Below are 25,715 nucleotides of genomic sequence, written 5' to 3' on the forward strand. Positions count from 1 at the left end.
GCATAGTTCTGAACATTATTTTCGATGTTATCCTATACCTGTAGCATACAATACTGTTCGTGAAATGACATTCCGTAATCCTTCAAAGGATTTACTGCGTGACCAAGCTAATCACAGAAAGTGCATTTTCTGAGGCAGCGCAATGATATTCATATATGGAAAAGGTGTGTCGCCACACCTACTTAATTAGGTATCGTGCTCCTAACCTGTGACCTAATGGTGGTACTCCAGCGCAAAATAAGGTGACCCTATTAAAGGGAGCCCAACCGGACGAGCGCTCGTTCTATTGGCTTTTTGAACCTAGTGTCGTCGTTTTATTTTCCGCTTCAGTACCACCATGAAGTCGTAGAATCTCGCCCATATTTTTAGGTCCTTCAGTTTTAGTTTTATAGTCAAACGCAACTTAAGAAGCAGGAGAGGCCCCAACCAGAAGGCTGAAGCGCGGCAGCCGATTGCCTCGGCGAAGAAGTGGTACTCGGCTATTTTCTCCGATGGTGAGGTCACCGATCGTTCGACTTATGACGTCACTCTAGACCACGCGCTCATTGGTGAAGGCATGTGCGCATCCACCCTCGACAAGGATATACCGCCACCTTCTAAAGATGTACCCGACCATAGATGGTTTGAACATAGAATGAGCTAAACACCCACGCTTTCAGAATGTGAGTATATCTGAACCATGCGGATGCGCTGCGCCCGCAGCACGAAAAAAATGTTAAAACAACACACTTTCTACGAAGACCTCGCTTAAATATTTCGCGATGATGGAATAAAAGCTCTCTCTAGAGAAGCAGTTAACGCGTCTCAGCACCATCTGCTTTTAGTGGCGCGAGCATCGAATGACATTCTCTTTTTCCAAGCTGGTCCGGTCGAGCAATTACCTTCGGTTTTATCGAGTATTCTGATGAAGTATACTGAAAAATAAGACGGCTACGAAATCCGCGGTCCCGGTTCATGTTAAGAGTAATAATGCATACACATGATATCCTAGCGTAAGTTTACTAAAGGTAAGAATCACTTAACGGTGAGGGTAATTAATGCATTGAAAGAGCAGGCGGTTTTCTTGTGAGCAGCTGGGCTCCTTGCGGCTTTAAAGGAACCCTTTTTTGTGCGCAAAACGTTTGAGGAAAAAACTGGAGATAGGACAGAGCGCACTGTCCTATCTCCAGTTTTTTCCTCAAACGTTTTGCGCACAAAAAAGGGTTCCTTTAAAGAATGCAGTACCAACCAGCCCAAGCAGCTACCCTGTTGCTCCTTGCGGCACCTGGCGGAGAAGATCTCTGCTCTGAGCTTCTTTTTACGTAGCCTCTGCGATCTGCTTCGGCAGCGCGGCGAAACACAAAGTTAACCCGGGGAATACACTAAGGCACACTAAAGCCGACTGCGTGTGTCACTACCACAAACCTCAGTGAAAGATTAGTGTCGCCTCTAATTGTTTCCATTCATCGCGTTGCCTGATTTTCTAACGGAGGGGGGCGCTGTTTTTTTTGGAGCATGTGATTGTGCAGATGGCAACGTCTCGCTAAAGCGACGCAAACGGGTACACCTTCTATCCTGTGCGCCTGCGCGTGGAAACGGCACATCTTATGTTTATATGCTTGTTGTGTTCGTACCACCTACGGTCTGCGGTGCCAAAGCCCTAGAAGAATGACATGCCACTGAAGGCGCATGAATTACTGCGCAAAGGAGAAAGCGGCGCCACCTGCCTAATGTCAGTTGTGGTGCCGTCGCATAAATGGAAGCAGGAAAGCTACAACTCTTGGGCTTCCGTATCTGGCACAAACGTGCGCCGTGAGTCAGGGCGCTATTTTTCTTAACAATAAAACAAGAGTAGTGTCTGCCCTTAGGAGAAACATTTAACAAGGAAGCTTTCCTGTAGTCTGCAAAGGATATATACATATATATATATATATATATATATATATATATATATATATATATATATATATATATATATATATATATATATATATATATAATGAAACGGGTATGAGCCGAGCGGGAAGGAGAAGAAGAGGACGTGAACTGGTCGAGCCTACCGACGCCATCATTCCCTGACCATCAACCTCGCCCTGTAAATAAACATAATTCTACCGTACCCGTAACAGTTTTGTGGTGGAGGTGCGGGGTACTTCGATCGAGACGACGGAGCCGCTGCCGCTAGGTCTACGCCGAAGCCGACGCCTCGCTCGACTACCTCCGACACTACCGGGGACGCTACCGATGTCCAACAACGGTGACCAACAGTCGTCTCCGACTCCTCCGGCGCGGACAACCGGCGGCTGGATGCGTCAGATGGAGCCACGCCCTTTCTCTGGAAAACCCGGCGAGGATGTGGAGGAATGGCTTACCCACTATAAGCGTGTAAGCAAGTGCAACGGCTGGAACCCCACGGCTCAGCTGGAGCATGTTGTTCTCTTCCTGACAGACCCTGCACTGGTGTGGTTTGAAAACCACGAAGAATCATTAACAACCTGGGAGCGCTTCGCTACTGAAATCGCAGAGTGCTTCGGAGATTCTACCACGAAGAGGAAGCGGGCGGAGCAGACATTGCTTCAGCGTGCTCAAGTGCCAGGTGAGACCTGTACCACGTTTTCAAAACGCCAGCGTGGGCGCTTTGTGGGTCTGCGTGGAAGTACGTGCACATACGTTCGCAAGTACATACGTTCTTGCACTGAGTGTCAGCGGCGGAAAACAACTTGTCATGCGTCTGGCGAATTGCAACCTTTGCCGTGTCCAGCTCGCCCGTTTGATAGGATTGGCATAGACCTCTACGGCCCTCTTCCTTGCACACCTGCTGGAAACCGATGGATTATTGTAGCCGTTGACCATCTTACCCGTTATGCCGAAACCGCCGCTCTGCCAGCCGCTGCAGCTCGTGATGTTGCCTTGTTCATCTTGCGCAGCTTCGTCCTTCGCCATGGCGCGCCACGTGAGCTGCTTAGCGATCGAGGGCGTGTCTTTCTTTCGCAAGTCGTACAGGAGCTTCTCACTGAGTGCAATATTATTCATCGCTCCACTACGACCTATCACCCGCAGACGAACGGTTTGACGGAGCGCTTTAACCGCACTCTCGGTGATATGCTCTCCATGTACATATCATCCGACCATTCCAACTGGGACTTAGTGCTTCCGTTCGTGACGTATGCATATAACACGGCCACACAAGCCACTACTGGGTTTTCACCTTTCTTTCTCCTATACGGACGTGAGCCCTCTTCGATGCTTGACACAATCCTTACATTTCGTGACATTTCGTGGTGTCAGCGGAGAGTGTCTTGTTCCCCTTGGTATTTGTGTTGCAAGTGTTTTATTCGGCGAAGAAGATCTCATCACATCATGAGTGCACCGTGGTAGAACAAGAAATTCCGTGATGAGATCTTCTTCGCCGAATAAAACACTTGCAACACAAATACCAAGGGGAACAAGACACTCTCCGCTGACACCACGAAATGTCACACCACCATTCCACGGGAACATAACTTTCCGACCAAGCCTTTCTTTGAAAGTCACACTCATGACGGAAACCGTAGCACCAGTATCGACTAACGCAGTGACAGGTACACTATCAATTAACACACACACTTTGTTCTTGACCATCACAATAGGAAGAGGAGTAGTTCGCAGAGACGGAGACTGGCCGGCGACCTTACCTCCATCGGCCGCGCCGGCTAGTTTCCCGACGATGATGGTGACGTAGAACGTCGCCGTGGTGACGGTGAACGGCGTTGGCGTCTGGTCGGTGGCGTCAGGCTACGGTCGGAAGCTGGCGAGTCACTCCTTCTGTTGTAATGACGGAAGGTATTCCTGGGTGGCGAGCCTGTGGTGTTTACTTCCCTAAGTTCTGTCGGCCAATGATTGTCATAAATTCCTTGTTCAAGGTTAGGCCAAGTCGGTGGTGGGCCGTATCTTGCCTGGCGTCGTCGGCGACAAAAACGAGAGATGTGACCTACGGCACCACAGCTGTAGCATACAGGCGATGGGCGACCGACGTTGTAGGCTTCAGGATAAGCTCTGGGACGCTGCGTGTAGAAAACACGGTCTTCTGAGTGCCGATTCGTGGTAGTATCCCTACCAGTGCGTTGGTCGTGCGTCATGTCATTGGGCAAGGAACTTCGGTGCTGTCGCACCTGGTCGACTCGAAAGTCTGCGCCGCCTGACATGGCCGACACTGCGGATACAGCCGATGCAGGTTCGTGGTGTTGGTTAGAATCGCAACCAGGCTGTTCGACATCCGCCGATTTCCTGTGTCGTTCCAGTTCTTCGCGGACAATTTGCCTCACAATTGCTGCAATGTCAAATTGAAAACTGTAGCTGTCCTCAATGCTTGCTACAGTCGCCACATTTGCTAACCTGCCGAACTTGGGCGTGATGCGGCGTAGCTTTAGGGTTTCAAATGTGCGGCAATGCTTCATGACATCAGCGACCGAGGCGAGACTCTCCTTGGCAATCAAGTAGTTGTATACATCCTCGGCAATACCTTTGAGAAGGTTCCCAACTTTGTTCTCTTCGGACATTCGAGGATTCACCGTCTTACACAACTTCAGGATCGCCTCTATGTACGTGGTACAGGTCTCACCTGGCACTTGAGCACGCTGAAGCAATGTCTGCTCCGCCCGCTTCCTCTTCGTGGTAGAATCTCCGAAGCACTCTGCGATTTCAGTAGCGAAGCGCTCCCAGGTTGTTAATGATTCTTCGTGGTTTTCAAACCACACCAGTGCAGTGTCTGTCAGGAAGAGAACAACATGCTCCAGCTGAGCCGTGGGGTTCCAGCCGTTGCACTTGCTTACACGCTTATAGTGGGTAAGCCATTCATCCACATCCTCGCCGGGTTTTCCAGAGAAAGGGCGTGGCTCCATCTGACGCATCCAGCCGCCGGTTGTCCGCGCCGGAGCCCCACCGAAGCAGTTCTGAAGAACAGGTCTTACGGATGATCAGCAAGTCGCTGCCCTCACATGAACGCCACGCTCTTGCACGAGTCCTTCTGACACAACTTTCTGTCTTCGATTTCACACAAGGGGACACGGAGGCTTCACTACCACGTTCTCGTGCTCACCACAGAATTGACACCGGATCTGCACACCCGATTCGTCAAAAGCCATACCGCGTGTCTTCGACAGAAAGGACAGTTATAGCAGAACAGGTGACTGATATGTTACGAAAGGGCGTTGTGAAAGAGTCATCTAGTCCGTGGGCAGCACCAGTGATCTTGGTAAAGAAGAAGGATGGATCGTGGCGGTTCTGTGTTGATTACAGAAAACTAAACTCGGTCACCAAAAAGGATGTGTATCCGCTTCCTAGAATTGATGATGTCATCGACTGCCTACATTCCGCTGCCTACTTTTCGTCGCTGGATTTGCGATCAGGGTATTGGCAGATACCCATGCACCCAAACGACAAGGAGAAAACGGCCTTCGTGACGCCCGACGGCCTTTATGAATTTAATGTTATGCCGTTCGGCCTTTGTAATGCGCCAGCAACGTTCGAACGATTTATGGACACTATACTTCGTGGACTTAAATGGGAAATTTGTTTGTGCTACCTCGATGATGTGATGATTTTTGGCAGCACACTGAACGAGCATAACAGACGCCTCAGTCTCGTTTTGGATTGCGTAGAAAAGGCCGGCTTGATCCTAAACTCAAAGAAATGTCGTTTCGGTGAAACGGAGACGTTAGTACTTGGGCATCTCGTGGACAAAAACGGTGTGAGGCCAGACCCACGAAAGATCGAGGCCGTCAGCTCTTTCGAACCACCTAAGTCCGTGCGGGAGCTGAGGAGCTTCTTGGGCTTATGCTCGTATTTTCGTCGATTCGTTCCAAGGTTCGCAGACGTGGTGCATCCCCTAACATGTCTTCTCCAAAAAGACGTGCCTTTCAAGTGGACTTCGGCTTGCGACGAGGCGTTCCGCCAGCTAAAGTTTCTCCTAACGTCGGGGCCTATATTGCGTCACTTCGATGCGTCTTCGCCGACAGAAGTGCACGCCGATGCTAGTGGCATCGGCATCGGTGCCGTACTAGTGCAGCGTCATCAAGGGGCTGAACACGTCGTGGCTTATGCTAGCCGCTCTTTCAGTAGGGCTGAGCGCAACTATACCGTGACAGAACAAGAATGCTTGGCAGCTGTTTTCGCGGTACACAAATTTCGACCCTATATCTACGGACGCCCGTTCACAATCGTCACCGACCACCACGCTTTATGCTGGCTGGTGAATCTCCGTGACCCAAGTGGACGACTTGCACGTTGGGCTCTTCGACTACAGGAGTACGACTTCGTCATCTCGTACAAGTCTGGACGTCACCACGCCGATGCAGACTGTCTCTCCCGCCTTCCTCTGACGACGACCGAGTGTGACGAAGACAGTTTTGATGACTGCTTTGCCCCCATTTCTGCCACATTCCCAGACTCGACGACTTTCAAGACAGAACAAAAAAATGATATTGCTTTGGAACCACTATTCGTCGCTGCAACGCGTCCTGGAGCCACCGGTCGCTTTTGTGTCCGTGACGGCTTGCTTTACAAGACGAATTATTCGGCTAAAGGCGCACGCTTTCTTCTGGTCGTGCCACAGAGTCTGCGATTAGAAATACTGAGAGCCATGCACGACGATGCGACCGCTGGTCACTTCGGGTTCATCAGAACTTTGAACCGGATACAGGAGCGCTTTTACTGGCCCAGAATGCGAGACACCGTCAAGCACTATGTCGCAAGTTGCGAACAGTGTCAACGCTACAGGCGCCCTTCGACTTCTCCACCAGGTCTTCTCCAACCACTGTCACCGCCTCGTCTACCATTTGAACAAGTGGGTATTGATCTTTTAGGCCCATTTCCACGATCATCTAACGAGAATCGATGGGTGATAGTATGTGTCGACCATCTGACCCGCTACGCAGAAACGGCGGCCATACCATCTTCGACAGCTGCGTGCGTTGCAATGTTTTTGCTTCGATTTATTATTCTTCGACATGGTCCTCCCCGTGTGATCATTAGTGATCGTGGTCGTCAGTTCGTCGCGGACGCCGTAGAAGAACTGGTTCGTCTGTGCAATTCGCAGTTCCGCCATTCATCGCCTTATCACCCTCAGACGAATGGGCTTGTAGAGCGTACGAACAGAACTCTGACTAACATGTTGGCCATGTACGTATCTTCCGACCACAAAGACTGGGATGATGTTCTCCCCTTCATCACCTATGCTTACAATACTGCAAAGCATGAGACGACCGATTACAGTCCATTTTACCTCCTTTACGCACGTCCACCGCTAAGCTGCATTGACACGATACTACCGTTTGACTTTCATAGCGACTACTCTGTCGCCAGAACGCTGTGTCTTGCCGAAGAAGCCCGGCGGATTGCTCGCCTTCGTACTGTCGCATCGCAGCAGCGATCGAAAGAACGCTATGACAGCCACCATCAGGCTGTCTCGTACTGTAAAGGGGACTTCGTGTGGTTGTGGACCCCGCAACGTAAACGTGGCTTATGCGAAAAGTTTTTACCCCAGTACACGGGCCCGTTCGTCATCGTTGATCGCTTGAGCGATTTGACGTACGTGGTGGCGCGCTTGACGTCAGCTGGCCGTCGGTCAAGCCGGACCCAGCTGGTACATGTTGCCCGTCTTAAGCGGTTTCACTCTACACATGCTAAGTGATTCGGACTCGCCCAGCGGGCTTCGTCTGGGAACCGGGGAATGAAACGGGTATGAGCCGAGCGGGAAGGAGAAGAAGAGGACGTGAACTGGTCGAGCCTACCGACGCCATCATTCCCTGACCATCAACCTCGCCCTGTAAATAAACATAATTCTACCGTACCCGTAACAATATATATATATATATATATATATATATATATATATATATATATATATATATATATATATATATATATATATATATATATATATATATATATATATATATATATATATATGTAGTCAGCGTGCTGGCATTTATATATGTCGCGCACATACTCGGTCGAAACCACTGAATCACTTGTGTATGAAGAACGCCTAAAAACATTGCCTGTAGTTCTGAGTGCACGGATTTAGTGTATATTCCATCGAGGAGAACAAACGTGTTGTGGCGCTCCGTGCGTTAAAGGAAAAAAAAAAACGGCCTGTCTGCTGCAGCAGACGGGTTCGTTGACAAGCAGAGAGGGCGCGAGAAACCACGTGATTTCTGGGACACACTTAAATGTCCCTAAGAAGAAGGCGCTGACTTCGACGTTTTGTCTGGATGACTGAGCTCACGCTTGCTTTGCTGTGCTTGTCCTCTTTGCGTGGTTTTGCTATAGCAACGTTTATCGTAATTCTTTCTGCATTCATCATTTTGTCTCCGTATATTTTTGTTTAAAAGTATGGCCTAACTCCCTGCAGAACTTTTCCTTCCACAGGGTGCACCCAAGCGCCCTGTGACCTTTTTCATTTCTTTTTTATGGACTGGTGGTTCGACGCAGGGCACTCACTATGGCCAATGGAGTACGTTGCGAGTACTTAAAAGACATATCAGTTTGCGTGGACTGGCTGAAGTAGAACCATACTTATTTTATTTGTTAAGTATATCTAATTCATACAATGCTCTCGAAGTTCTTTTTGCCACAAGTGTCTTCTCTTTCAAAACCATATTAATATTTTTTCTTCTTTGCAGCTGTGTATACTACTTATTCCCTGCCTAGCAGTCTACAGCAAGACAATGAATAACGGAACATATAGTCTTTAATATGACAAATAGTACACCAGAATTGCAGTCGACTTCACTGAAAAACGACATTTTGGTCACACAGCAAAGGCCACGCTCTCCGTAGACTGGACAGTGCAAAGTCATGACGTGAATCGATGTCTACCATTCGCTCTACCGTACACCGGTTTGCTGTGTGGGCCGCAGTGAGCTCCGTGTCTACAGAATTATTCTTTCTCTACTTTCTTTTCACAGCGGAGCCGCTTAAGCCGAGTGTAGGTCCGTCTGCCGCGAACAAAAGAACTCCTCCTAGCGTTGACGTCACCACGAGTTGCCTAGCAACCGGTGGCGCAGCTTTGCATAGCTTTGCCCCTGCTTCGCGAGCCCAGACACGGCTCCACGGACGTCCTGCTAGCTGGGTGCGATTGTGCATGCGCGGTGACGTCACCGCGGCGCACCTGCGCTTGGCGCCGCCTACCCACCTCGACACTGTATGCAACCGCTCTGCTCTGCCAGTCGTGATGAGATGATTAGCGGAGCTTGCCGGGCCGCCCTTTGACCGGGTCTGCAAAAACGAGTTTGCATTCGCCTTGCTCAACGTGAGAACTCCACGCAGCTTGATCGCGTGATCGATGTATTAGCGTTCCGTCACTCGAATTGTTAGAAAAAACAAATCAGTTATTTGACGTCACGCATGTGACAAAAATCTGGTCACCTTATCGTTTTTTTCACCCTTTCGTCTGTCGACATTTTCTTCGTTTCGTCAATAAAAATTACAGTTGGCAGTTAGCGCCCGTCCGTGTGTCATTTCCTTCGTCCTGTCTTTGCGCTGTTTTTCAAGTTTTACCTCAACGTGAGGTCGCTGCAGAGTGACGCCACGGACTTTAACCAGGACGAGGTGTTGCGGAGCGCCACGTTGACATGCTTTACCGAAACTTGGAACAGCCGCATGCAGATGGACGATTCTAAACTTCGGCATAACCTCGAGACACCAGGACCAGCTAGGGGCCGATCAGCTCCGCTGTGGCTTAAGCCTTGCGCCACTAGTGCAGGCTACGCCCGGTGTTTCTTTTTTTCCTTGTTGCTCTATTAGATCGGAAGTAATGAACAATATTTCCAGCGAACAGGCCGCTGGTGTCCTGCTATGAGAAAAGAAAAAGAAAAGAAGAGACAAAGAAAGAAAGGAAGAAGGAAAGGAAGAAGGAAAGAAAGAAAGCAAGAGAGAAGGAAAGAGAGAAAGGAAGAAAGAAAGAAAAGAAAAGGAAAGGAACGAAGTGATGAGGTGAAACAGATTTAACCTCCAGGTTCAGGAGGAAGCAGATAGGTGGGAATGCGGGGACGGGGGCTCTCTTAAATGCTCGGAGGTCAAGACTTCGATATGAACCCCGTCGTCGTTTATAACAAGTGCCCTGGGATTAATCGATTCCCTCGGGGGTGCTCACATCTACGCCATCCCAGGAGGCCTGCCTCCTCTCCCTTTCCTCTTTGCGTACTGCTCGGAGGAGCGCGATATAGGCGCTTATGCGCCAGGGATCTGGGACACCGTGGGACAGGTTAATGGTGTTAGCACGACATCAGAAGTCTGCTTTAGACTAGATGTTTGAAAGCATGAAGGATGTCAAAAAACAAATCGGGAAAAATGATCTAGAAGCAAGAAAAGAAATGAGGCGAAAGAAAATATAGAACGTAGTAGGCTGAAGTTCGTGTTTTGAACAAGTCCTTAGGGTATAAGACAGATGGAAATTCCTGAACTTTCGCGCATAAATTTGGTTTGAGAAACCAGCTGTCTCTATTCACTGAGCGGGAGTAAAATTTTACGGAAGGAGGAAGCGAATGGTCACATTGACGTTTATAATAAAGCAGCCCTATTATCTTGCAGGTAGGAGTATTCGTACGGAACTTTTTTTTTTCGTATTGTTGGGCAATAGTGAAAGCTAACAGAAAAGATGAAGATAATTTTTTTTCGAAATCCGTACTTGTTGTAGAGACTGTAGTGGTGCCCCTTAATTTGAATCTTCCACGGCGTGTGGCGGAAAACTATTCGAGTGCGTATGGCAGATGATATTTCTGCAGTGCTGTTCTAGTCTTGTAGGCCATGGTTTCGACTAAAAATTACATAAACAAGGAGAGAAAACTGCGTATCTGCGTGCACACTAGAATTCGCAGCCAATTCTGCCAGTTTTGCCATAGTTGGTTTAGAAGAAAAAAAAATGAGTAAAATTTCGTGCGCAGGGTAATGTACAGGAAAGACGCAATGGTATTTATACGTGTGGCTCCGGCCAATGGCCAGAACTTCTCAGAGAAGAGAAAACTATGTTGTTCCACCGCATACATGTGGATTCACCCCGTCTGCGCTCTGAAAATGCAGGAGCTGCTCTGAACCTTGTTTACCAGCAAGACAAAGTTGCCCCGTATTTGAAATCAAGTATGCCCAGTTGGTTTGGCCCAAGCACCAAGAATACACTCATACGTTCAGCGACTACACGAAACATTTTAGATGTTAAAGGCACAAATGGCCTCTTTCTATTCAAATAGATTGGAAGTCCCTTTTTATTGTTTTGAATAGTAGACTATGCCACTCTATACTCATCTACACTGCATCTACCCTAGTAACAGTTTGTGCTGGTCAAATGAAGACACAGAAAATAAAAACTAAAATAAAAGAACCACCGAAACTGGCCCGTATCATCCACAGGGACTTCACATAAAAAACAGCGCTAAAAACGGCGGACAAGAGAAAGAAGGACACAGACGGCGGCGCTCTCTTGTCCGCCGTTTTTAGCGCTGTTTTTTATGTGAAGTATGTCGTACCAACTCGCCCAAGCAACCACTTTATCCACAGGGACCCTTTCTGTCTTTTCTGTTTAGTGACGCTGTTGGTGAGTCACCGCTCGCATTCGCGACATCCGTTCTTTTGAGCAAAGAAGGTCTCACACATGCGGATTCTCTGCTGCTGCAGTTTTTCCTACGGCAGGAATCATCCGCACGCATCGCAATTCTCAGAAAATGCGAAGGTGGCTTCTGTTCATGAAGATTGCTTTTACGTACGTGCATTATACGACGTGAAATGTTACCGGGAAAAAATATGCATACGTATGAAAAAAAAGGAACGCAGAAGTCGGAAGTAAGAGTTATGGGGTGGTATTTTTTAGCAGCTGGTACTCCACATCACTGCCGCACTGAGTCTCAATTTTTTGTTGCCAGGCGGTGGTATTTGTGCTATTTATCCAGCGCCTACAGCTACAGCAGTACACGTTTCAATAATATTAATGTCTGGATTTTTGCGTGATAAAACCACGACACAATTTATGAGGCAAGCCGTTGTGGAAGGCTCAGCAAATTTTGACCATCTGGTATTTTTAGTGCCATAATACCGCACAGTAAACGGCCCTCTAGATTAGAATAACAGAGAGCTGAGCTAGTTGGTAAGTATTCACTCTAAAAAGACAGGGCGTGCAAACACGGACACAAGAAAGAAGTCAGGACACCACAAACGCCCTCTAGCATTCCGCCTCCATCGAAGACCGACTGCAGCTGGCGGAACCGAACTTGTGACCTTCGGGTCGGCAGCTGAGCACCGTAACCACTGTACCACCGAGGCAGAGAGCGCTGAATGTATTTTGGGAACATTATAGCGCAAAACCAGACATTCACAAGATCTAATGTTCTTTAATGTCTCCAAAAGCTATGCGTCATCTCGCTGAATTTCACGTTTTGTTCAAATTGGATGTGTTACACTTCTCCTAATGAATACCTACATAAACTAATCAGACAGCGCTTTCTATGTGACGGACTAACTCTGCACAGAGTATACTGCATACAAAAGTTAAGAGCCTTTCTCCTATTGGGAATATGGGAACACGGGAAGCTTCGCGCGTTCGTGCCTGACCTGCTGTTTTTCTTTCTTACTAATCTATAAGGTCTAACCTGCAGAGCTTGTTTCAACTAGGTTGTAGCAGCTTTTCCTTGCTATGTGCGAGGAAAGCTTCTACAGTGTACGCTCATTAAGCCCATCACGATGTTCTATCATCTTTCCACTCTCTCCAACATTGTTTGTGCATAAGCGACTTGGTTGATTGGGAAAAATATACTACAGAGAATAGAACCACCTACACCGCGGCCAACGACAGCTGGGGCACCCTCTATATATAGGCGCTGTGTGCTCGTAATCCGGCAGGTAACACGGCGTGCGCCACTGCGCTACTGTGTTCCTCCAACGGTCGATGAAGGTGCGTACACGAGGCGCGTAATTTGTTATGATGACGCCGCACGTGTGATTACAACCTCACGGCCATTCCCCGCACGTGCTGAAAGTATCGTGCATAGCATGGCTTCCGACGATGGCTTTTCACCTATTCGCTGCGGCCGTTCGCTGGACAGCAATCTCCTGCTTCGCTAGCGGTGCAGTGGTCAGCGACAACGTCAATAAACGCCCTCTGTAATAGTTTTCATAACAAGATGTTATTACGCGTTGCCTCTTAGCGCTACTAGCATCTGTGTACGTCTTCCTGTGTACAAGTAGCATCGAGTATGCCTGCAGAGGGTTAAACCATATATTGAGCTGTTTTTGGGATAGTGGTTCTGTGGGAGATGGAAACATTGCAGAGAGAAGGCAAAGGTAGCGACTGCCTTTGAAAAGGTGTACGACTAGCATTTATTAAGTGAGTAGGAAGAAAGATTCATATCTAGAAGTAATTTGCGTAATTACAGACTCTTCAAAGCTTTCAGTCAAGTACGTTTTCCGTCGAATGATGAATGGCCTGGTAAATAGTAAATGCCCGAACAGACAAGCAGTCGAAGAGGCAAGCAGTGATGTCGGCGACGTAAGGTTGAAGAAAGCCTGCTAGAGAAGTGGTGCTGTCTGCAACAAAAGCGGCAGAGTGCGGAGAAAGAAGTTGCTAATAACAAGTGGCACCATTGCAAGCAATAACGGCACCAACTGCACATTGCAAGTGGTGTTTTGAGCTTCCGATACGTCGAGAAGCCGTCGGCACGCAAAAGTTCGACAGGTCGGCAACAAATGAGTGACGGAAAAAGGACAAAGAGAAACAATTGAGGACAGAGGAAGTCACTAAGTTCACAGCGTGAGGCGTTATGCATTTAGCGAAGATCGTTGAACAGCAGGGAGAGTACCATATTGCCATCAAACCGGTGTTATACAACGTGCGTGCGCAACATTAACCATACTCTCGTGGTTCAATAATGACCCTATAAGTCCTGATGTTTCTTAGCGGTCTTCACAAAATGATTTTTTAAAGAAAATTAGGAATGAAAGGGTGTGGTTCCTTCACGGTTTCGCAATAACATCTGTGAAGTGAGATTAATGTTCATTGGGTAGCGTTCTGTCGAGAAACGTATCTTCATCAACGTCACAAACACATCTAAAGTATAGCTATCTCTGAGATGGCCCACGCCTTGCGTTGTAAAGCCGCATTGGCAGAAGTAAAGCGCAACTGTTGCGGTTAGAGTGTGGCACTTACGAGAATTTGTAAGCACCGAAGAATCTGCTGTGACAACGCCTTGGGGAACAATTATGTAAGGTGTGGACATTTCGTTTGTGTCAATACTAGTGTTTTATGAATTTTTCTGTGGCGTGCACACTTGTTTGTGTTAAGAACTTGGTCTAATTAAGTGTGTGAGCGTTAATCCGTATGCATATTTGTGTAGTTTTGTGCTTGTGCCACTACTTTGCGACGGCCACTATTACGCAGGAGAAGAGGAGTAGTCACTGCCTCAGATTACCACCAAGTTCTCCTTATGTCAGCAGTGGCAGCATCTCTAAATTGGATGTGTTGATCTATTCCAGACAACTGGTTAAACATGTAACTGTGACACGCTACGTTCGAACAATTTTCTTATGTGCCTCTTCGCCTCTTCTCTCACAGGGCCAACTACTATGCCAATGGGCTGCAGGTGCGTGGCTACCACCTGGTCAACGTTGCCCTACACTGCGCTTGCTCAGTTTTGGTGGCTGTCGTCGCACGCCGTGTGATGAGGATAACTGCACTCCATGCGTGCCTGGCCGCAATGCTGTTCGCTGCTCATCCAGCGCACACCGAAGCCGTGAGTGTTCGTTTTGTCAAGAGCCGGATAATTTTACGCCTGTCTTGTTTCGTTCCCAATATCGCATATTTCAAGTTTTTACGTTAGTTCTCACGCCAGTTGTGCTATGTTATAGAATAACCGCTTTCTTTGTCTTATTGTCTTCTGCCTGTTTTGTTATCGTCTACACCAGAAACGCGGATAAAGTTTCGCTGATATTCTGTCCACATATGAACGTTGCGGCCCCTCGAGTTATGTAACTCTGCACTTTCGATTTCCATATTCGTGTGGTGTAATTTTGTCCTGTATGATGTAATGTGCATACAATGAATATTTTGACAATGGGATATGATATACACATCCTTCTTCTTTACATCTGTCTCTGTGCCGCAGGTGTCGAGTATAGTGGGTCGTGCCGAAGTGCTGTGCTGCCTCTTCTTTCTGCTGTCTTTCCTCTGCTACCACCGGTAAGGCAACATATTAGCGACGAGTGGTCGTGCACTCGTAGAAATGATAGTACTGCCCGTGACGCACTCAATACTGCGATGTTAGACTGTGTCATCATATCATGTGTGTGTGTTGCATTAAATGACACAGACTTTTAGAAAGTCTCTGTTTTCCAGGAATCGAGAATGATAGGGAAGTTAAAGGAGTACTGACAGGAATTTCAGAAATTTTTGTAATGTCGTTCTCAATCAAGATACCGTGGTGCCTCGGAACGCATTGAATATATTTTTAATACCACTACATTAAAAAACGCTTTAGGTCTCCATATCCAGAGGGTTTCACAGTGACGTGCCAGCACAATCTGACGTACGTCTAAGTCACGTGGGGAGAGAAACTCCTGACGTAATAGCAGCAGCTCTGTTGTCTGTTCCAGCGGGTACGCGTAAAGAACGATGAGTGAATTGTCCAGCGATTCTGACAGCGATTTCGTTGCCTCCTTATGACACTGTCCATAGCGGTGAGCCTGGCTTGAAGATGTTGGGCGACGAAAACTTTATTATCAATCTAAACTATTGTTTAGAAGTTTCCTTGCTCCGATGTGTGGTGAGCGTTAGCACCGCTCATACAAAGAAAACGCAAAATGTCCATTTTCGATAGCTTCATCTATATTGCAATGGTTTCGTTCGAGCAGGCTTGATTTTATTGAGTTACATGAAATATTGTTTTCGCAACAAACGCATTTCCGTTGCTCTCACACCTAATTTGCGCAGCAACTTGCACGAAGTCAAACAATGATCCTGCACGTTGTCACACAACGTAAGCTGTAATAAAAAATCCACAGTAGTTAACCTAAACGTGAGTAGGAACATTCTCAAAACGTTTTGCAGCAAACATGAGGGAGAATAACGTACCAAAAAGGTCTTGAAAAAATGTAGACGGTGATCAAAGCTGGTCCGTTGATCAGCTTAAGACAAGACTGTGTTTCTCCCGAATTCATTATAAAATAGGCAGCACAGTTATCCATTCAAAATTTCTTCTGACAAAGTTATCTAAATAATCTCGCTAGTTTTAGAGCATTTTAGGCTCTCGTAAAAATTTTTTTATATTCTTACTTGCGGAGATCTCGAACGCATTTTCCTTAGAACAGTCGTTACCACCAGACGACTTATTTGGTGATGGTAGTAAATGAAATGCGCAGTTGAGACGTCTTTCTGCAGAAGCCGTCACACCATGTTTTTCTATGACGAGTTTCTAAGGTTTTAATTTGCTACACTGAATAGCCTGGACTTTTCATCTTCTAAGTTTCCGGTATAAAATTTCGAAAACTCTATTAAATTGCCTCTCAGGCGAGACTTGAGTTGCGCAATGGCCGTCGCGTGTATTGTCGCTATAAAAACGCAATTTCCAAGGCTGAACTTCAATTGACAATCAAAGACTGACTTACCTTCGACCAAATTTCCGGGTCTCTTCCTCGCAGCTGTTGTAGGAATAAAGAAAAGGCAATGTGTTTTTTACCTGGGCGCTATCAACTGTCTTTGCAACTGGTAAAAAAAAGACTGCCCAATTTTTTTACGATTCTTTGTAAGGCAAGCTGCGCACGATTCTCCTATCTGACCGTACATCACTGACAGTTATGCCACTTTTTGGTACTGTTTGGGGTAACGCAGTATTCTCCTTCATTGATTTACAATAGGATTCCGTGATAAATATCTTCAATGTACACCGTTGCTTCTTCTAATCTTAACTGACTGAAAATTACTTTCTACAGGAGAAAATATAGTTCCGTAAAAAAACTCACTATTTTATGATTGCACAGATCTTTGTGCGAACGGAACATTTTTCATGGCCCGTTCGAAGCGTCTTGTGGCGCGAGGTGCCTGTTTAGACGAAGAAATTAGCGAGCGAGCAACGGCACGTTAAGGCCTACAGTGCAAGTGGCTTGACCTCATATGTGGTTGCCTAGGATGTATTGCTCAAGTTTCTCTTCTACACCATAAAAAATTACCAATATGATTTAAAATTCGAGGAACAAAGCTGGGTTGTGGGGAGCCCGGAACAAATCATCTAGAACGTTGCTTAGGAACTATACTAAATATACTGACTCTTTAAACGACGTAACTACTTCATCAGTACGCGTATAGGTCCGAAATGTTTCTCCCTCGCATATCCCGCTTAACATGCCTTTTTGTTGATCGCTTTATATATTTCCCTAATTGAGTCACGACACCCCACTTGTTTAGAGGAGTCCTGATGAACTATGGCGTCGGGGTCCAGCAGGCTTGCCTGGCATTTTAAATAGAAAGCGAAGACGCAGTATCAAGTTGTTGAAGTCGTTTATGCAATTTTTTGTCTTTAAATACTGCATACCAAAACAGCCGCTTACAAGACATGACCGTACTGAAACAACGTGTTGTTACTTCACATGTAATTGTCAGGAATAATTTTGAGATCTCAAATTCAACCAGACTAAGCATACTCAGCGTGGTTGAATTTGACAACTTGCGTCAGCGAGCGTCCCCGGAATTTCGAACATTTGCGTAAATGGCAGTGTGTTGCTACTGGAGCAAATCTATAAAACTAATGTTGACGGGTAACTCGCTCCGTATGAAAGAAACATTCTGGCCAAGTTGATGATAATCCCTTACTTGAGTATGATTGGGAAAAAAACACGAATGACAAATAAGAAAACACACCGAGCGCAACCCACTGTGTCTGTCTTCTTCCGTGCCGTCCGTGTCTTTTTTTGTTGCGGAATCATACCCGTCACCAAGCGGTGTGTGCTTGCATGGGACTTCGCCTTTCTTCGTTTCATTCCTTTCCCTGATACTTTTTAGGAGCTTGCTCCTTATGCTCAGGGCTTGTCCATCGCCGTAGCCGCTAGTTCTCATTGCTGAACACAGGTAAAATATAAACATCTCAGTGCACAGTCGCGCGAAAGAGAAGTCTTCTTCCTCTCGTTCTTCGAGCGAATTGATGGTAATATTAACGCAAGCAAAACCACATATAGCATAGCCAATTGTAGCATGTGGCTCTCGGTCCTCACCGGCGCGTGCTCTAGTTTGATAGGAGACCGCTCTAGGGCCACAACCGCGCGCTTCCTCTCTCCTTTGAAAGTCGTCAGTCAGTGCGCTTCGATACTAGTAACATGAACGAAGAAGACAAGGCGGCGGAGCGGATGGCTCGCCGCCAACACCCTGCAGTGGGCGCTCGCGAGGCCGAAAAGAGACCTCAGCGTCGTGCGTACACCGAGATACAAGCCCGCGAAGCCGAAGCAGCGCGGAAGCGGCGGCAAGAGAACCTCGAAAAGGTACGGGCGCGGGATGCAGCGGCCAAGCGCTGAAAGCGGTCGCTACCTGAAGTTGGTGGCGCTGACGTGCGCGATTTCCTCGGCCACACGTTCGGCCACAGCTGCAAGGTCTGCGACCGCTTGTGCTTCGAGAACAACCTGACCACAATCACTACTATAACAACGTGTCACGTCTTTATATGACAGTAGCGGAATTGTACGGAGCATTCACTGTTTACCCGATCATCTCCGAGCAAGCTCCTCTAACATCATTCACATCGTGGATATGGTGGGATTTATTCGTATTTCGCACATAGTATCTATTACCAGATTTTTCATTATTATGTTCATTCCATGAAATGCAAACTTAGGCCTAGGTCCCTAGTGAAATGTTCATACGAAGTCTTATTCAGCTTCAGCAACGCCATGCGTAAAGCACGTATGAGAATGAAGAGATTAATTGCTGATCTTGCATCAGCAAGCAGTCTAGTGATTAAGCTGCATCATTTCGGACAGTCAGCCGAGCATTTGCAATTGCCTACTGATTGAGAGATGAGTGTACGCATGGCTGATAGCCTTCAGCTCGGGATGTATGGACTATGGAATAGAATCAATAAACGGTACCAGCCTCATTAGTGTGTTTATTTTCAGCTTTTTATCGACAAGAAAGGGAAAAGAAAGAGATGAAAACCGATAGCGTTTACATCAACTTTACATCAAAACCCTTTCAAAGGTCCGTCTTCAGCTGCTGCCTGACTGATGCGTTTTCGATCACAGCGTGCTCCATACCTTTAGCACTGCCTTCCACTAGGCATGATATTACAGTGGCGCTGAATGTTCTAAGCACAATTACCCGGCAACAATGTTGCCGATGCACGCACACATTTCTTTGAGAAAAGGCCACCCCCGCAAATATCAAAACAGCCCAGCGCGTGCTGTCTCAGCAATTTCTTAATTAGCTGCAGGGGCAGATGTTGCAGTTTCGCGCATTAGCACGTGGTTTTTTTTACGTGAAATGACCCTGATTGGAGGAAACTCCGCAGGGAAAACGCAGAGCTTGTTAGGAGCCGTACCTTGTGCGAGTAGAGGGCCCTAATGGATGCCTCCATTCAGGAAAGAAGCTTTCGCATTCAAAAGAGCAGACTCCGCCCTTCCTTTGAGTTTGACTTATGAGTGTATTGAAATGACAATGTCAGTACGCTGTTTCCTCTTTCTGCTTTTTGTGAACATAGAGAGATGGAGAGACGGAGTTGCGTAGGCTACGTTTTGCGTTTCTCGTGCGTCGCTTAAGTGTGTTTGCCTTATGCTTGGCACCGAATGAACCTTGGCGCTCACAATAAGCCAAACTGCAAATACAGCGGAGCGTCCCATTTTCTTCGTGAAAAAAACGTGGCTGTGAGCAATATCAGTACATTAGTACCGATGTTGATGCAGCGTTGTATGTTAGCTTCTATATAGAAATAAGGTTATCATTAGCCGTTTGAGCATGTAGAATAAACCTCTGATATAACGTGCTTTACGAAACTAAACTCTGAATCCCTCTGCACCTTCAGCAAGACACAATGTTCACTTGTACACTCCACGTCCGCTCGAACTATGTGTCGCAGCTACTACAGTATTGCCTACCCACTATACTAAACAAGTTCGAGCCAACAGATGACAGTTTACGTGTTATGTCTCAATATTTAACTATTAAATATTGTAATTGAGTGCTTTATTTTCTTGTTTAAATATGATATTTTTAGTGATTTTCATGCTTCTGGATCTTGCATTGTCATTTCATGTTTTGCATTACTAAAACTTTTTGAATCACACGTTGCTGCTTTTATGCCATATGGTTGGCGGGACTAGTCAAGCTGCAGATATTAAAGCTTTTACCCTGCTATCCTGGTCATAAATGGCATATTTCTGGTTTGTTGCAAATGTACCGATGTGGTGAAAGAAACCACGTGCAAGATAGTTTCGTTGTCCCATGAACTTCTCGTCACAATCTGTGCGTAGACTGGGTGCTTTTGAAGCAACGTTATGAAATACTTGTGTTTTTGTTGCCAACAGATGTGACAGAGCAGATTTCAAGGCAGTTCAGCGATGTGGGCTCTAATTCTTTTTTTTTTCCACCGGAACAGCTGCCAACTTTCCAGCGATTACCAAAGAGGTCACGGAAGGTCAAAGTGGCTCGCAGCCTGCGCTCTACTGTCCGTATGTGCACTCCTCTCCAAGGAGCAAGGCATCACAGTGCTGCCGCTGTGCGCCACCCTCAGGATACGCACACTATTATTTGACTCTACGCGCCCACAGCTACAGGCAAAATGTCATAAAGCTCACCGCCAAAGATGGTACGTTCTTGCTCTGCTTCTCGTTATTAAAACAAAAGTTCCCCTGATTGCATTCTGTCAGCATGGAGAAGATACCACGTGGTGACAACCTGTTGACGGAAATCCAACGCGCCAAACATGCACGCTTAATTACAGTTTTCGAGGTTTCACGCTATTCTGCAGAATTTCTTTGGAGCTCCATAACGAACTCTTGCCTTCAGTTAATCTTTCCAAGCTCTCGGCTAGTAAAGTTCAGAAAGCCTCAACCTCAACATCAACCTCTCCACGGCAAGCCAGTTAAAATACAACATAACAGAACAGTCCATCAGAATGCTGTAGTGTGCTGGACTGCGCTGGATATTAAACTGAATCAAGAAGCGCTTTGAACGACGTTCTCAAGGCGAGAACAAGGTGAGAAAGGGTGAGAACGGCGTTTTTACCTTGTCGTGACTGACGGCTGTTTGATTTCCCCTTATGAAACACTAAAATAATGTTTTCAGTGCCGTTTTGCTATCGTGGTAGCTATATTCCCGGGCAAAACAGTGCAACCCATACTACTTTCTCGGAAGAATATCGTAATTGGCGATATGAAATGTTGTAGTTGAATCGCAGTATTCGAGCATCATTGACTATTTCATTAGAAAAGTGCAAAACATATACATATGTCATTTATAAACAAAGCTTCGAATACCACCCGAAACGATAAGTGTATGTAACTTTCAGGCCAATCTGCAGCCACTGCATACGAGACGTTGTCTACCGTTGCATGACGGACCGCGAACTTGTCGCCCTCGCGGCACTGGTAAGTGCACCATCGCTTTTCATTTACCGGCGTTAAATGAAACATTAAAAAGCGCACACTGAGATAAAAAACGATTATATGGAACTTCCAGCTGTAGAAGGCCGGACGCCTGCAGATTGTAGTGATGCTTCAACTTCTCAACGCTCATTCGAAGTCTATTTGGTATGCATGTTTGCATAGCTAATGCTGAAAACCGTTAGGCTTTCTTTCTTGACACTTGGAAACTGGAAAGGTGTTACCAGTTTTAAAAGTGACACATCCAACAAAATGCTGCTACTGATAAGCAAAACGATGCTTCTTTAAAAAGCGACCGCCCACGTTTGCCTGTACCTGCATTGTGCGTATAGACTTATGTGCTTACATCCGTGTTATGCGCCATGAGAAAGTGCCCATCACTGTATTTGGACACACACACACACACACACACACACACACACACACACACACACACACACACACACACACACACACACACACACACACACACACACACACACACACACACACACACACTTCAGTGTTGAAAAAATGAAATGGGAACCCGAACTTACTGCACTATGCAACGGCAGATGTGGACTCTCTGACATAAGGATATCGCTTCAATAGCTCTTGTCTTCTTTTGCTCCTACGTGAACCAATTCCAATAGCTCTGGTAAGTGCGACCCGGATTCGTGGACGACGCTGGGAAGAAGAGTCTTGTCGAGCTGAACCTTGCAATGTGCGCCTGCACATTGATGGCTAATATTCTAAAAACGAATGTAACCAATAAAATATATGTTAAACTTACTGGCTACTTCTACTTCTTATAGAGATGCTTCTGTTTTGATTCCACTCTACATGTATGCCCAGCTTTATGCATTTTATGCGATGCCCTGCTTAGAGATAGTTTGCATCTCTAGTCGGGGCAGTATTGTCGTGCCTGCCAATTGACTATTTTTGTTCTCACCACATACTATTATGCATAAGGGTGGGTTGTGGGGCTGGTTAAAATGCTTGCCATGTCAATGCATTTAATAAAAGCATCGCAGAGACCATGAAACTTGCTCGAGCTGGAAAGTAGGGTACACAAAAAGTTGGGAGGATATCTTAGTCGAAACAAAGAAGAAGAAATGGACATGGCCAGTGCATGCAGCGCGTAGGCAAGATAACCGCTGGTCATTAACCCATGTATGTCCAAACTCAGAAAAAGTGACAAAACAAATATTTTTTTTTTCAGAAAAAGTATACTTCAACTCTCAAAAGAAAGCACAAGTTCTTTATTTACTGCCAGGTAAACGCAACACTCTTTTTCAAGTAAGGTGGCAAATTGGGCTAGTTGGAACGTACTCGCCATGTTCAGCGCAAAAAAGGAACACGAAAAGACAAGGAAGTGCACGACACAAGCGCTGTCTAACAACTGAAATTTTAATGGAAGACACGTGTCATATATAAGCAAAAAAAAAAACAAAAAAAAAACAGAAAACAAAAAAACAGAAAACAAAAAAACCACAAAAACCAAACAGAAAATCTTATCCCCCACCAGGCATGTACTCACGTATGCTGTAGATAGGTAATCTCAGCTTCCGTGAGAGCGATTGAAGGCTGGCTCACGCATCTGTCTCTTGCTTTTATAATTTCAAACGCTTCAGCTATTTCACGCGTGCGCTGGTCCCTGTGCCTCATCATCACGGTGGTTTTGTTTAGCTCGGCTGCGCATCCGCACTGCCGGCAATGGAGGGAAAGATGCGTAGATGGTGTGCCTTTCAGAGAGCTAGCGTGCTCCCTTAGACGAACGTTGAGACAACGACCCGTCTGCCCAATGTACGCACCACCACATGACAAAGGAATGGCGTACACCACTCCGCTCGCGCATTCAGTGAAACGCTTAGAGTGCTTCATAGTGCAACCTTCAGTGCTGTCAGCGGCCTGCCTCTTCTGCGCTCTTTTTTCAACTCTCGCACAAACGCTCCCTAGCTTCTTGCCGGCGCGAAAAACAACATTAATGTCATAATGACCACCAATCTTCTTCAAACGGTGGGATACCGAGTGCAGATAAGGGATAACAACGAATTTTTTTCTCCCCTATCCGAGGGCAGAGCCACTGGATCTAGACCCTCTTCTTTTTCTTTTTTCAAGCGATGAAGCAATCGCTGTGATGTGGAAGCTAGGACCAGGCGTGGGAAACCAGCCGCTTCCAATCTGTCAACCTGCCGTAAAAAACTCTCACGTACAATGTGAGGACAGGACTTTTTTAAAGCCGAATTGAGACAAGACGTGGTCAATCCATTCTTTACAATTTTTGAATGAGCAGAGCGATAGTTTAACAATGGTTTTGCGGAACGGGGGGAATAAGACCAGCATACATGATCCCTCTGGAACTGTAATGAAAGATCTAAGAATTGCAAGACATTGTCTCTTGGGATTTCAGAGGTAAAGCACAGACCTTTGCCCCTTTGCTTAAACATACTTAAGACCTGGATCATGGACGCCATAACATTGACGCGATCGACAAACACCAAGTAGTCATCGACATATCTAAAAACATGTCGTGCAACACCCTCCAAATCTTGTTCAAGGGCACGGTCCACTTTTCCAAGACATATATTACTTAATACTGGGGCTACCCTTGACCCGATACAGATGCCCGATTTCTGTACAAACAGACTCTGCCCGAATGAAACAACTGTAGAGCATAGGTAAAACCAAAGTAGCTCTAAGAAGCTTTCCACTGGAATACCAACATTATTCCTAAACATAATTTCATCATTATCGTCGCCGATAGTTTCTTTCACACAGCTCATGAGGTAACCATGTGGCAAAGAATAAAACAAGTCTTGCACGTCTACGCTAAACGCCTTACAACTTGAAGGGTTGCGCTCAGCCAACAGTGTCACCACCTCTTCTGAGTTGCGAACAAGGAAAGGATCAACCACATGCAACGCTTCTAAATGCTTCTGTAAAAAACCCGACACAACGTGTTGCCATAAGTTCCGCTCGGTAACAATAGCCCGGAATAGGACTTCAGCCTTATGGGTCTTTGCAGTGAAAAAAATCTGCAGCTCAAGACCTTTAGCAGATTTAACACCGGAATACAGGCGCTCTAAATTTAATCGGGCATCTGTATCGGGTCAAGGGTAGCCCCAGTATTAAGTAATATATGTCTTGGAAAAGTGGACCGTGCCCTTGAACAAGATTTCGAAGGTGTTGCACGACATGTTTTTAGATATGTCGATGACTACTTGGTGTTTGTCGATCGCGTCAATTTTATGGCGTCCATGATCCAGGTCCTAAGTATGTTTAAGCAAAGGGGCAAAGGTCTGTGCGTTACCTCTGAAATCCCAAGAGACAATGTCTTGCAATTCTTAGATCTTTCATTACAGTTCCAGAGGGATCATGTATGCTGGTCTTATTCCCCCCGTTCCGCAAAACCATTGTTACGCTATCGCTCTGCTCATTCAAAAATTGTAAAGAATGGATTGGCCACGTCTTGTCTCAATTCGGCTTTAAAAAAGTCCTGTCCTCACACTGTACGTGAGAGTTTTTTACGGCAGGTTGACAGATTGGAAGCGGCTGGTTTCCCGCGCCTGGTCCTAGCTTCCACATCACAGCGATTGCTTCATCGCTTGAAAAAAGAAAAAGAAGAGGGTCTAGATCCAGTGGCTCTGCCCTCGGATAGGGGAGAAAAAAATTCGTTGTTATCCCTTATCTGCACTCGGTATCCCACCGTTTGAAGAAGATTGGTGGTCATTATGACATTAATGTTGTTTTTCGCGCCGGCAAGAAGCTAGGGAGCGTTTGTGCGAGAGTTGAAAAAAGAGCGCAGAAGAGGCAGGCCGCTGACAGCACTGAAGGTTGCACTATGAAGCACTCTAAGCGTTTCACTGAATGCGCGAGCGGAGTGGTGTACGCCATTCCTTTGTCATGTGGTGGTGCGTACATTGGCCAGACGGGTCGTTGTCTCAACGTTCGTCTAAGGGAGCACGCTAGCTCTCTGAAAGGCACACCATCTACGCATCTTTCCCTCCATTGCCGGCAGTGCGGATGCGCAGCCGAGCTAAACAAAACCACTGTGATGATGAGGCACAGGGACCAGCGCACGCGTGAAATAGCTGAAGCGTTTGAAATTATAAAAGCAAGAGACAGATGCGTGAGCCAGCCTTCAATCGCTCTCA

General features: G+C 46.4%; 1 protein-coding gene across 1 annotated transcript in view; it reads left to right on the top strand.

Moving 5' to 3' along the window:
* The window catches only part of LOC125759984 (protein O-mannosyl-transferase TMTC4-like), a 63,018-nt gene extending 39,041 nt beyond the window's left edge, over positions 1 to 23,977 (top strand). Inside the window, exons 2-5 of the mRNA XM_049419525.1 lie at positions 14,558 to 14,735; positions 15,108 to 15,181; positions 20,574 to 20,751; positions 23,972 to 23,977. Of these exons, the coding sequence (XP_049275482.1) occupies positions 14,558 to 14,735; positions 15,108 to 15,181; positions 20,574 to 20,751; positions 23,972 to 23,977 (436 nt within the window). The remainder of the gene's footprint in view (positions 1 to 14,557; positions 14,736 to 15,107; positions 15,182 to 20,573; positions 20,752 to 23,971) is intronic.
* The last annotated feature ends 1,738 nt before the right edge of the window (positions 23,978 to 25,715 follow it).

This window comes from Rhipicephalus sanguineus, chromosome 9, assembly GCF_013339695.2.
Source record: "Rhipicephalus sanguineus isolate Rsan-2018 chromosome 9, BIME_Rsan_1.4, whole genome shotgun sequence".
In the NCBI taxonomy this organism is placed as follows: domain Eukaryota; kingdom Metazoa; phylum Arthropoda; class Arachnida; order Ixodida; family Ixodidae; genus Rhipicephalus; species Rhipicephalus sanguineus.